This window comes from Plecotus auritus, assembly GCF_963455305.1.
Source record: "Plecotus auritus genome assembly, chromosome: 13".
Taxonomy (NCBI): Eukaryota; Metazoa; Chordata; class Mammalia; order Chiroptera; family Vespertilionidae; genus Plecotus; species Plecotus auritus.
Window position 1 is genome coordinate 6,119,719 of NC_137779.1, and position 13,513 is coordinate 6,133,231.

The following is a 13,513-nucleotide window of genomic DNA, read 5'->3' on the forward strand; positions in this document are numbered from 1 at the left end:
CGCCCACCGTCCCGGCTAGGCGCGCGCTCGCGGGCCGCGGAGGGGGCGGGGCTGGCGCGCATGGGGCGGGACCAAGGTGCTCGCGGGAACGCGCGGGGGCGGGGCGCGCGTGTCCGCGAAGACGGCCGGGCGCGGGGGCGCGCGGCGGCGGCGCGTTCCATTCCGGGCCGAGGCTCGTGGCGGAAAAGTTGCGGGCGGAGAGCGGCGGCCCCAGGACGGGCAGCGAGCGGGACGTCTAGCCGGTTCCCGGCGCTCGCGGCCCCGCCATGGACGACCTGGGTGAGTGAGCGGGGCCAGGGCGGAGGCAGCGGAGGGCGCGCGGCCCCGGGGCGGGCGGGCGCGAGCGAACGGCGGGCCCTGGGATCCCACCCCTGGTGGCCGGATCCCCGCTGGGTCCCTGCCGGCCGGCGCTCTGCCGGGCGGGGATCTCGTGCCGGGCCTGAGCCCCGACCAGGCCGGCCCTGCACCGGCCTCACAGCCGCCACCCCCGCCTCGGGGACGACCCCACCTCGGACCCGGCCCTCGGGGACCCACCCCCATCTCCCAGACCAGCCCCAGGGAACAGCTTGCACCTCAGGGACCCGCCCCGACTGCTACTGGGGCAGGACCCTCACTGCCTGGAGCAGACCACCTCCCCAGCGAGGGGACCCTCGCTTCACAGACCGCTCCCCACCCCCACCGCACAGATCCACCGCCCAACTCGGGGAGCAGCTGCCTGCTCTCACTAGCTGGTCCCTCCATTCCAGGGCATGCTCCCCACCCCCGGAGGACCGCGCCCACTTCAGGGATAGCCTCTCCGAGCCCAGCCTTTCATGTCAGATCCACAAGTTAGAGATGAGCCTCCCCCTACAAAGACAAGTTTCCCATGCGTCCCACTGACCCCCCACTTCAGGTCTGGCCACCCTGTGTCATGGACCGGTCACTCCATTTCACTGATTGCCGTCTCCCCTCCGGGTCCCAGCCGTCCCCTTTGCTAGCGTATCATACACCAGCCTAATCTTAAAGGAGTAAACTGGGGAGACGGAATCGGCACCCCACTCCCAGACGCTGGTGAAATGCCAGGGAAAGAGGAGGGAAGTGGGCCTCCAGGTATGGCCATCTTTGAACTGTCCTGGCTGGCAGAGTCCGGCCGGCCGCCTCGCCTCAGACCTTGCTGGAAGCCACACAGGAAAGGAGGACAGGATGCCCAGAACAGAGTTTCACTGTTTTCATGTTATTGGAGCTCCAAACTCCTCTTTTCACGCCAGTCTTGATTTGCTGTTAAGGCAGGAGAAAGTGTCTCCTGGAACCAGACACTCAACCCAAGGGGGTTGGTGCCAGGGCTCTAGGAATGCCTTGAGTGGCGTGCACCCTGGAGTGGGAGGCAGCGCCTGAGGCTGGAGGGCCTCTGAGCCCGGGAGGTGCGGAGGGGAGAGTTTCTCTCTGTAGGGGCCTTGTCTTCCCGCTCTGGACTGTGGGTGCCTTGTATGGCCATTGCTGCTTTCTCTGTCCCAGGCTGTGAGGAGCGGATTCATCCACCCCTGAAGTGACTGCCCCGAGTGCACAGGGCACTAAGACTGGCTGTTTGCAGGCACTGGACTTCAAGGGCACAGGGAGGAGGACTGGGACCTTACTGCTTCCTGGCACCTTCTTTTGGGATCATTTCCCCCATCCCCCATCCCCCCCATCCTGGAGCTGGGGATGGTGTACAGTCCTGCCTGTTGTGCAGCGGGCGATGGCTGCCAAGCATAGTTCTGCCCTTGGGTCAGACTTGGCACCCATTTTCCCCACACACTCAAGGTTGGCATGGTCTCCAGGCAGGTATTTTTTTTCACATAAAGATAGGGAAGCTTTAAAGGAGGCTGGGGGATATTTTTCTAACCAGGCTTTCCCCGTGGGAGCAGTTACAGCTCCTAACATGCTGATGTGGCTGTGTTGCTTCTGCTCATTCCCCGAGCTGTTCCAAGGACTGAGAAGGTCTTCGTAGAGTTTGCAGTCAAAGTCCTGGGTTCCTGTCTCCTGATGGTCTTCCATTAGGGCCAGGACACGAAGTTAGTCTCAGAAAGGAGACTGCGCGCACTGGCAAACTGTAGGCCTTGAAATGTGCTGAGCGTGGAGTTCTTCCCCAGACTTCAGCTGTCCTGTCCTCCCAGCAGCCCTTTATAAAGAGCCCCTCAGGGCCACTGCTGTCATCACTACCTGCCTTTTTCAAATTGAGAAAACTAAGAGAGGTTGAGTCACTTGCCCAAGGCTGCACAGCCCAGCCCCAGCTCCCAGACCTGCAGCTCTTGTACCCCAGGCCTTTCCTCCTGAGGAGGGTGAGCTGTGGGGGAAGGGAGGTCGTGGCAGGGTGATGGCTGCCACCTGTAGCTTCTGCTGCCTTCCACCCCAGGCTCCCAGTTGTTTGGATCCTGGCTGCCCAGCTTCCTTGGCCTAAGCTCCCAGGGGCCAGCCGCGCCTGGCTGACCAGAGCCTGGGCAGGAGGAGTGGGGCGTGCAGGAGGGGAGAGGAATTTGCCTCTGTGCTCAGGCCCGTCAGCTGTCTGGCTGAGTGCTCAGCACCCTGCCCGTCAGCTGTTTTCCTTAGTTAGGGCAGACACAGAGGCCAGGCCTCGTTTTTATTTTTCTCCTGAGCGTGCCCTCAGCTGTGAGCTCCTGGCCCCCGGAACAGGGGAGAGCTTACGGGCTGTCCTGTGGCGAGCCTAGAGGGGGCAGGGGTCTGGGCTGGGACTTTGTTTTTGGTCTTAAAGAAATTGGGGAACTCTCCCCTCCCAATAGCTGCTAGTGACGGACTGGCCATGTGCTATTTAATAAGTTACCAATTTATCGCTCTTTGGGCAGGAAATCGTAAACACAGCCTTTCCCTGTGTGTGCTCTCGGCGTTGTGCTGTGCGGTGGCTGCTGGTGGCTTTTCTCATTACTGTTTAGACGCTGGTTTGGCTGGGAGTTGCCCTGTTCTCTGGCCGGAGTTTCCTGGACAGAGTTCCCCCAGCACGGAGAGCACGGAGGAGCGCTCTGATTACGTTTTCTGACCTGACCCCTTGCTTTCCCCGTTTCCCTTCCTAGTGCGGGGGGCGGGAAGGGGGGCTGTGACCACAGTTGAGGTCACTAAGGATCACTCCTGCTTGATGGAGACAGGCACGGGATGGGCACTCTGTGAGTTTCATCACGGCCTTTCCGGGAGGGAGGTGTGTTATCTCTGCGTGCAGACGTGGAAACCCGAGCTCTGGAGAAGTCCACTGGGGGAGCCGGGATTGGAGCCTAGACTGATCCAGTTCTGGATCTGGTCATTTTATTTTATTTTATTTATTTTCTCAGAGAGGAAGGGAGAGGAAGAGAGAGATAGAAACATCAATGATGAGAGAGAATCATGGATCGGCTGCCTCCTGTATACCCCCCCACTGGGGATTGAACCTTACCGGGAATCAAACCATGACCTCCCGACCCTCAACCATTGAGGGCTGGCCGATCTGGTCATTTTAATCATAATAAGGCAATAGGTGTGATCTGTGACTGAGCAGGGGGCCTGCTGAGTGGTTGCTAGTTACCTTTAAAAGTTCTGCCTGGAGGCCACCCCCAGGACATGCCTCTGTGGCAGAGGGCGGTCCAGTGCAGGCTTTGCCTGTCCCTCTCCCGGGGAGCAGCCAGCTGTTGGCAATGCCCACTTGCTGCTGGAATCTGGACATGTCTTTGTTCAGCTTCTCAGCAGTCTTGACCCTCTGGAAAACAGTGCCTCATTGTCCTTGGAGGGGTACTGGGGCGGGGGTGGGGGGTGGGGAGGAGTTGCCTGGGGCATTTGGGGCTGTGGAGCCTCCCTGTTTCCATGGGAAGTCTGGACTTGGGGCTTGCCTGTCTGTGGTGCCTCTGTGTTAGGCCGGGGTCAGGGCACCCAGCTGCTGGGCCTGTGCAGAGGCACTCCTGGAGCCATATGCCCGCCCAGGGGGCTCTGAGTCAGTGCCAGGGCTTCCCTCGGGCTGTGCGCTGGTGAGGGGCAGAGCTGGGCTTCAAACCCTGGGTGTCTGATTCTGAGCAGGTGCCCTTGCTACTGTGCTAAGGGGTCTGTTGCCTGGGCAGCCATGGCTTAGTGTGGAGAGGCTGGAGCTTCTGGCAGCCGTAGCCCCACCACTATGGGTTTGAGGTCTTCCTTCCTTCCAGCTTCCCAGTGATGCCCATGCAACTGGTGAGGCGGGGTGGGCCCTTCGCTGAGGGGCCAATGGAAGGCCAGAGTCACCGCTGATGCACTGAGGAGCCCTCTGCCTCCATTTCTGCATGAGGTGTGTGACCCTCCAGCTGGAGGATGTTGAAAGAACTTCCTCCCAGCTTCACTCTCATCCCAGCCCTTCCCTGGGCTGTGGTCTCCTTGCCTTCGTTAATGATAACAAACCTCTGCAGGACACTTTTCTTTTTACAGTGTCTGCAGGACTCCTACCCGTAACAGTTACTGAGCACGTACTATGTGCGGGCGCTGTGCTGGCGCCTGACATAACTTGCTTTGTTGACTCATGTGGGCCACACGAGGTGCAGGTGCTGTTATTGCTATTACCCATTTTATAGATGACCATACAGGCACATGGAGGGTGAGCCGACGCCCCGTTCTTTAACAGCGAGTGGCAGGGCTGGCGTTTTAACGCAGAGTGAGCTGGTAACCAGTCTTTACACTTCAGTTCATGATCCTGGATCTGATCCTGATTGCCTGTTGGTTTGCTTGCTTTCCATTCTCTGTTCCGTCTCCCACATCCGTCCTTTTCCTCTTCTCTGTGGCTCCTTCCTCCTCCTCTGTTCTTTCTTAGGGACTCAGGATGGGATGCGGGGCACCTGTAGCAATGGCTCCGCCTCTGTGGGGGCTCCACTTCTCGACCTGTCTGCAATCCCATCACCTGTTACCCTCAAGGCAGACTGGGAGCTTATTGCACAGATGTGCGGAGAACCTAGGGCTGTCCTCCGAGGTCCCTCTCTAGCCCTTCTGGTGGACTCGGAGGCCTCTGTGCCCTGCCTCCTGCAGACACTCTCCTGTCCTTGCTCATGGCTGCCTTTGGAGCCATCTTCAGGTGGAGAACTGAAGATGTCTTGTGGGAGGAAGAGAGAGAAAGAATTAGGAAGCTGAGTTTTCCCGGAAATCTTGACAAACAGCTGATGGAAAGGGGCAGCCAAGATCATCTCCTCACCTGGGATGGGCCCGAAGCTCCACAGCCTCCAGCCCACTTTGCCTTTTCAGTTGTGGTCTTGTTGGGAGTCTCGCTGGCCTCAAGCATGCATCTGCGTCCGGATGAGTCTTCCAGCTCCCGGACTGATTGCCTAACCCGTGGGCTCAGGGCCGGCCTCTCCAGGGAGGCCTTGGATGGGCCACTGGCAGGCAGAATGTGTGGTTGGCCAGACTCGGCAGAGCCCTGGTGGCCAATTTTTCCCTTAAAGACGGCCTCTTAATGCTCATTTCTTGTGTGATTGTGGTATTGTGGTTTTATGGGAGAACATTGTTATTGTTAGGTGCATACTGAACTATTTGGGAGTAAAATGTCATGATGTCTGCAACTTAGTTTTAAAGAATGTAATAACAAAAAGTAGGTGTGTGTGTGTTATGTATATGGGGGATGCACACATTTTTTAATACAAAATGGCAAAATGTTAATAATTGAATATAGGTAGAAGGTATATGTATACTCATTGTAATGTCTTTTAACTTCTCTATATGTTTAGATATTTCCATGATAAAAGGTTGGAAAAAGGCATAGTGGGTTCAGAGTCATTCGGCCAGGGGTGCCCCTAAGTGTCTACCTGTGATTGACTTGAGTGACCCTCGGCCTCCTTTGACTGCACAGGTGGTGTAAAGAGTGGGTGGGCCTGGCTGGAGACAGGCGCCCACAGCCACTATGACCTGTGCAAAAAAGTCAGGGCCAGCCCTAGCCAAAGAGCTTCCAGGGTTTGGAGGCAGACTCCGGGCTTACGTGGGTGTGGTGAGCAGGGTCCGGGAAGGGAGATGCTGGGCTGGGAAGGGGTGGCCGGGTGGGTTGCAGAAGGAAGCTTTACAAAGGCAGAGTCTCTGGGCAGCTGGAGCCGGGGGAGGGGATGAGATGCCATTCAGTCTACGTCATGAGCCTCTTATCTGTGGCCCAGGGAGCACCAGGGCCTGCGGGCAGCAGGGGCCGGAGTGGCCCCAGGCTCTTGGGCTCTTGCTTACAGATGAAATCGGCCTCCAGTTCTCCCACTTGAGGCTCCCTCTCCTGGACTCCCCACTCGTAGGTCCCTCTTGTCCTGTTTTGTGCTGACTAAAGCCTGGCCGCCTGGTTTCCCATCCGAGAGAAGTAGCTGGATTCCACCACCAGTGGCCCCTTGGCCACGGGGTTCCCAGCGGCTCCAGCAGGCCCTTGTCAGGAGAGGGCCTCATGCGAGGTCTCCGAGCCACACATCTGTCGGTCATCGTGCCAGGATGCAGAGGCTGGCCACTGTAGGGATCATGGGATCGTCCTGTGTGATCTCGGAGTGGTGTGTCAGGCCTTCCTCTGCCTGTTGGAAGAGCGTGATGTGGGTTTCATGGGGGAGGGGTGGTGCCGGGAGGAAGCTTTATGTAATTCTTGGCTGGGACTCAGGTAATTGTTTTAATGAAATGGAATGCAGCTTATTCAGAACTCACTTGGCAGAAGCAGCCATGTTCTGTTTTGTTTTCTAGTGGGGGGAGCGGGTCACACATTTCTAGCTGTTTCGGGCGAGCGAGAGCAAGGTGGGAGGGAGCCTCCGGGAGCCCCTTTCAGTGTCTCCGGGACCCTCAGGCGTCTATCGCCATTCTCCTCTGGCCCCAAGTCAGTGTGTCTTTTTTCGTTGTTGTTAATCTCCACCCAAGGATATTTTTCCATTGATTTTTAGGGAAAGTGGGAGGGGGAGAGACAGAGAGAAACATCGATGCGACACATCGATTGGTTACCTCCACGAGCCCCGGAGGGGCCTGCAATCAAGGTACGTGCCCTTGACCAGAATCGAACCTGGGACCCTTTGGTCCGCAGGCTGATGCTCTATCCACTGAGCCAAACTGGCTAGGGCTGCCTCTTACAACAATTAAAAAAAAACCCAAACACCTGTTGAAAGCAGGCTGTAAAATGGGCCCAAATCCTGCCTTTCTTGATTGGGAGGCCCCACGAGATGAGGGCCCTGGAGGTGTTTACACACAGCAGACAGACCTTCCTCGAGGCCCTCTTTCTTCATCCACTCTTTACTCCTCCCTACATGTCTTCTTCCACCTCAGCACCTGTTACAATTCCCAGTGCCCTCCCACCCCGTATCTCCCATCAGTGCAGTTTTTTAAAAAAATATTTTTTTATTGATTCCAGAGAGGAAGGGAGAGGGCTAGAGAGATTGAAACATCAATGATGAGAAAGAATCATCAGTTGGCTGCCTCCTGCACACCCCACACTCGGGGATCGAGCCCACAACGTAGGCATATGCCCTGACCGGGAATTGAACGATGACCTCTTGGTTCATAGATCGGCGCTCAACCACTGACTCACAGCGGCAGGGCCAGTGCAGGTTTATCTTCATCCCTTTTCTTCTGCTGTTTTTACCTTTCTGTTCTTCCTAACTTCTTTTGTTTGCTTCTTTTCTGTTGGGTTGTTGTTGTAATCTTCATCCAAGGATATTTTTGCCATTGACTTTTAGAGAGTGAAAAGGGAGGGAGGAAGAGAGAGGAGAGAGAGAAAAACATCAGTGTGTGAGAGACACATCAACTAGTTGCCTCTGGCATTCACCTGGACAGGGGGCAAGAGGAGTGAACCCACAACCCAGGTATGTGCCCTTGACTGGGAATCGAGCCCATGACCCTTTGGTCCAAGGGCCAACACTCTAACCACTGAGCAACCAGTCAGGACTCCTTTTTGTGTGTGTGTGTGTTTTAAATATTTTTTTATTGATTTCAGAGAGGAAGGGAGAGGTAGAGAGAGATAGAAATATCCATGATGAAAGAGAATCATTCATCAGCTGCCTCCTGCAAGTCCCCCGCTGGGGATCGAGCCCACAATCTGGGCATTTGCCCTTGAACGGAATCGAACCTGGGATCCTTCAGTTCGCAGGCCGACGCTCTATCCCAGCCTTGGGCAAACTACGGCCCGCGGGCCGGATCCGGCTGTTCTATCTGGTTCTCTTGCTCTCCCCTCCGCTCCTTTACTTTGAATTTATATTAGTTCACACAAACACTCCATCCATGCTTTTGTTCCGGCCCTCCGGTCCAGTTTAAGAACCCATTGTGGCCCTCGAGTCAAAAAGTTTGCCCACCCCTGCTCTATCCACTGAGCCAAACGGGTCAGGGCTGTGTGTTTGTTTGTTTTTTTAATTTTAAAAAGAATATATTTTTATTGATTTCAGAGGGAAAGGAGAGGGAGAGAGATAGAAACATCAATGATGAGAGAGAATCATTGACCGGCTGCCTCCTGAACGCCCCCTACTGGGGATCGAGCCCCAAACCCAGGCATGTGCCCTTGACCAGAATCGAACCCGGGATCCTTCAGTCCCCAGGCCAAAGCTCTATCCACTGAGCCAAACCAGCCTTTTCTGTTTTTAACTCAGCCTGGGCCATTCTTTTCTTTTGCCAGGCACCCCTCCCACGCTTTAGTGGCCATATTCCCCTTCTCTTCCTTAAGATCCGCTTCTGTGTTTTCCCAAAGCTTCCGCTGGCCTCCCTGTTTCTCTCCCAGATACCCAGGTCAGTTTATCTACTCTGTGACCTCTTCTCTCACTGTGTGTTGGCGACTCCTAAATTTATATTTCCACCCTTGACGTGGATACCATTGTCCAGATTCTTCCTGCCTGCACGCCGGCAAAGACCCAACTCATTTCCTTCTCACTCTCTCCGCGTGGCCTCGTTATTGTCTGCTCCCTCTGTTGCTGTCCCCGCTCTTCCTTGGCCTGTGTGAAATCATGGGCTCTTCTAGGTCAGGCAATGTTTTCACATGCTTTGTCTTTTTTTTCAAATGCCTGGTGACTTTTATTAATTATTATTATTATTTTAAATGCTCACCCGAGGATATTTTTCCATTGATTTTTATTTTATTTTTTCTTTTTAATATATTTTTATTGATTTCAGAGAGGAAGGGAGCGGGAGAGATAGAAACATCAATGATGAGAGAGAACCATTGATTGGCTGCCTTCTGCACGCCCCCACTGGGGATGGAGCCCGCAACGGGGGCATGTGCCCTTGACTGGAATCGAACCCAGGACTCTTCAGTCCGCAGGCCAATGCTCTATCCACTGAGCCAAACCAGCCAGGGCTCCATTGATTTTTAAAGAGAGTGGAAGGGAGGTGGGGGCAGAGAGAGAAACATCGATATTACATCCATTGGTTGCCTCCCACATGTGCCCTAACCCTGACCCCTGCCAGGGATCTAGCCTGCAACCGAGATATGTGCCCTTCACTGGGAATTGAACCCCAGACCCTTCTGTCTGTGGGCCGATGCCCCTAACCACTGAGCCAAATCAGCTAGGGCTGCTTTGTCATTTTTTATATGATTGTGACAACAATCCTTTGGGGCAGATCATAGTTTTCCCCGTTTTACAGATGAGGAAGGAAAACTGAAACCCCGGGGACTGAGAGGAATGGACACACCCACTGTCGCAACAGATAACGTTTCGAGAACTTGATCTTAGGTCTTGTAGCAGCAGCCCATTCTCCTTTTGGTTCTTCATACTGACACCTGTAGGCAGAGACGGAAAATCACAGGTTGGGTTTGGCCTGCAGACCCATGTTGCTTGCCTTCATGGTATTTAAAAATATTCCAAGTTGTCAGACCGGAGAGGCTCCTATGAACCAGGAAGTCAGGGTTCGATGCCCAGTCAGGGCACATGCATGCTTGATTCACAGTGTGGGGTGTGCAGGAGGCAGCCAATCAATGATTCTTTCTCATCATTGATGTTTCTCTCTCTCTCTCTCTCTCTCTCTCTCTCTCCCCCTCTCCCTTCCCCTCTGAAATCAATAAAAATATATTTTAAAAATATTCCAAGTTACTCATCAACATGTAAAGCATCAGGAGCTCACACCTACCCAATCCACATGTCGTTTCTTTTGAAAAGTCAGAGTTGGCTCCACCAGTCGCCTGTCTTCCGTGGCACCACTTGGAGGACCTGAGGGTCCCAGCCCTCGCATTGGCTCTCTGTCGCCTGCAGAGGGCCCAGCTCCCTGGAGCATATTCCCACCTGGCCCTGATTTGGGAGGTTCTAAGAATGCTCTCTTTCCGCCCTATATTTACAGCAAACGTACAGTTGCCGAGTCTGGGGATTTCTTGCGCTGTATCCTCTGTTAGATTTGAATTCTGACTGCTCCAGACGCTTCCCTCTGCCTGGAGTCTGGATTTTTGTCCACGTTGCAGACAATAGCCTCCGCCCGGTCCATCTCCCCCCACCCTCCACCTTTGGGATCTCAGCTGCAGCCTCCTTCTGCAGAAGACTTTTTCCGGTTAAAACCCGCAACCTCTTGGCCCTCCCACTTTGGTAAAACTTCCCAGATTTTATAATCAGGCTTCTTTCCTTTTGTCTCTCCCCAGCCCTGTAAGCCCCTTGAAGACAGGGCTTTTGTCTGCCTTTCAAGGGTCTCTGACCACCAAGTATGGCCGATTCTCTCTGCAGTTGCTTAATGAGTGTTTGATGGTGGTCGATGATGAAACGGGTATGAACTGTGATGCCTAACCTCCAGCCAACCACTTCCTCCACCGGGCAGTCTGAGCGGGAAACCCTCTGCTTCCAGGTGGGTGGGGAGGCAGCTTGGTGCCCCGGACAGAATACAGGCTCCCTTGTCGGCCACTCCTGGGCCTGGATCGATGCTGTCCCTTGCTGGCTGTGACCCCGGCGGATCACCTTACACCTGAGACTCAGTCCCCGGATCTGTGAAACAGGTGCATTTCCTGAAATGCTTTAAAGTGCTCAGTCAAGGCAGGGTAACGGTTATCATTGTTCATCCTCGGAGTAATCTAGGAATTGCTGTGGGGGTTTGGCTTTCTCTGTCACCTCTCCACTTCCCGAACCCGCTGCTTATGTTTGCTGTGGCCTCGGTGGTGGGCATTTAATGCAAATGAACATGGTTGGCCGCTCAGCTGGGCCCAGGGAAGGAATCTGACCTTGGTTCTCTTCCGGATGTGATTTGGGACCCTTGGTGGCCCGGTGGGGTGGTGCGGGGTCTCTGATCTGCAGGTGATGTGGTGGTGCCCCAGGGCCGGCTGGATTAGCTGGTCATTTCCCCTGAGCCTCTTCGGTGGCTTTGAGGAGGAAGTGGCTGGGGGAGGAGGTGGTTTGGTGGCTTGGTTTATAGTAGTCGCTCACCTAATACTAACAGTAGAGCTGCCGCAGAAGCCACTCCAGGACCTGCTTCCAGTACAGCATCGGCTCCTCCCAGAACCCTCAGGCCTTCTGGGCTCCAGGAGGCTGTGAAGGCTGCTCCGTGACATCTGTGAAGCTCACAGGTGGGCCTGGGCCAGCAAGGCTCCGAGCAGCAGCAGAAAAAGGGAGGGATGGTTTTCTAGACCATGAACTGTGGTTTTTTTCAGTTGAGTGGGCACAGCCATTAGCTAGAAGCCCATCCAGAGATGGCCTGCTGCTCTGCCACCTCTGTACCCTTCTAGGGGCAGTCAATCTGTCTTCGTTTTTTAAATATATTTTTATTGATTCCAGAGAGGAAGGGAGAGGGAGAGAGAGAGAAACATCAATGATGAGAGAGAACCACTGATCGGCTGCCTCCTGCATGCCCCCCACCAGGGACCAAGCCTGCAACCTTGGCACATGCTCCGACCGGGAATGGGGCTGTGACCTCGTGGTTCATAGGTCGGTGCTCAACCACTGAGCCATACTGGCCAGGCAGCAGTCCATCTGTTGGGCCAGCCCTGGCCCCGTTGGGGGTTTGAAGTGGCTTTGAGAGTCCTGGCCAGGCTTTTTCTTGCTCTGTTTCCAGGACCGTTCCTCTTCCTTGGGTGGAAATGGGTGTGTCCCATGGCCTGCCCTTGGTTTCCTCTGTATCTGCCATTTCCCCGTGGACTCGGGCTCAGCTGGCCCTCTGGGGCGCTTTCTCATCACTGTGAGCTCCAGGACCGTGAGTCGGGTGGCTCCTTGAGGCGGATGTGAGGGAGTGGCTGTGGCGCCTGGAGACTGCACTGTGCCTCGGCGAGCCGGCCTGGGGACCACCTGGGCTCACGCGCGGCGCCTGGGCTCACGAGTGGCTGTGCAGTCGCCTGGCTGCGTCTTCGGGCGAGGTAGCTGCCGGGATGGCTGGTGGCCTCATTGCCTCCACTGGCCTCTTCTGTGTCCTGAACTTCCCGTGAATTCCTGCCCGTCCCTCTCTTTGGAAGTGGGCACTTGAGGTCTTTGTGCCTGGTCTGCTGAGAGCCACACTGGAACAAGGGGGCGGGGGGGAGCGCTGCCTGGAGGTGGTGTCATGGCTTCCTGTGGTCACTTCTGGTAATCTGCTCCCAAACATCCTGTTTGTGCTCCCAGAACAGCAGGGACGCTGACCGGGGACAGCTGTTACCTGCTGACCTCCACAGAGCTGTGGGCCGGCCTGTCACAGCCACCTGCCCGGGACCCTTGGCTGCCTGGCCACTGGCTGTCGATGGCCTTGCTGGTAGCAGCTCCTTGTGGTGTCGCTGGCTTGGGCTTCACCCAGCTCTGCCCTTCCTCTTCTCCCTGCTCCTACTGTCGGGGAGTTTTTCCTCCGAATATTCTGTCGGGTGTGAGCAGTCAACACTCCCTTCTGTGGTTCTGGTCTGATTCGGGCTTTCTTTCTTTTTAAATATATTTTATTGATTTTTTACAGAGAGGAAGGGAGAGGGACAGAGAGCTAGAAACATCGATGAGGGAGATACATCGATCAGCTGCCTACCGGGTATGTGTCCGCAACCAAGGTACATGCCCTTGACCGGAATCGAACCCGGGACCCTTGAGTCCGCAGGCTGACGCTCTATCCACTGAGCCAAACCGGTCAGGGCTGATTCGGGCTTTCTTAGACCCCTCTGCTTCTAGAGCTTGGAGGAGCTTTAGGATGTCACCTACTCCCGTGGTTCAGGTGTGGGGTGTCTCCAATCATCACCTTCATCAGCGCTGCTCACTCTTTATCTGTTTATATATTGGGTTTCCACTGAAGATTACAATTGCAGAAGGGGTTTTGTGGGCTTTTAAAAATCTGAAAATAGTCCTGGCCCACATTGCTCAGTGGTCAGAGCGTTGGCCCATGCACCAAATGGTCGTGGGTTCGATTCCTGGCCAAGGGCACGTCCCTGGGTTGCAGGTTTGACCCAAGTTGCGGCGTATGCAGGAGGCAACCAATCAAAGTGTGTCTCTCACATTGATGTTTCTCTCGCTCTTGCTCCTTCTCTTCCTCCCTCCTCTCTTCCACTCTCTCTAAAAATCAATGGCAAAAATATCCTCAGGTGAGGATTAATAACAACAACAAAAATTTGAAAATAAAAAATGTAAAAACATTTGTAAATCACTCAGGAGTTTCTACTCACCCATTTTACAGATGGACAAACTAAAGCCCTCTGAGGAGAAAGCACTTGCCCGGGACACTCAGTAGCAGA

The 13,513-nt window shown here is 54.9% G+C and overlaps 1 protein-coding gene across 3 annotated transcripts in view; it reads left to right on the forward strand.

The window, feature by feature from the left end:
• The first annotated feature begins 138 nt into the window (after positions 1-138).
• Positions 139-13,513, forward strand: part of PXN (paxillin) — a 46,904-nt gene continuing 33,529 nt past the window's right edge. For all 3 annotated transcript variants that reach the window (XM_080649511.1, XM_080649512.1, XM_080649514.1), the window contains exon 1: positions 139-279. In XM_080649511.1, coding sequence (XP_080505637.1) covers positions 267-279 — 13 coding nt within the window. In that variant the 5' untranslated portion in view covers positions 139-266. The remainder of the gene's footprint in view (positions 280-13,513) is intronic.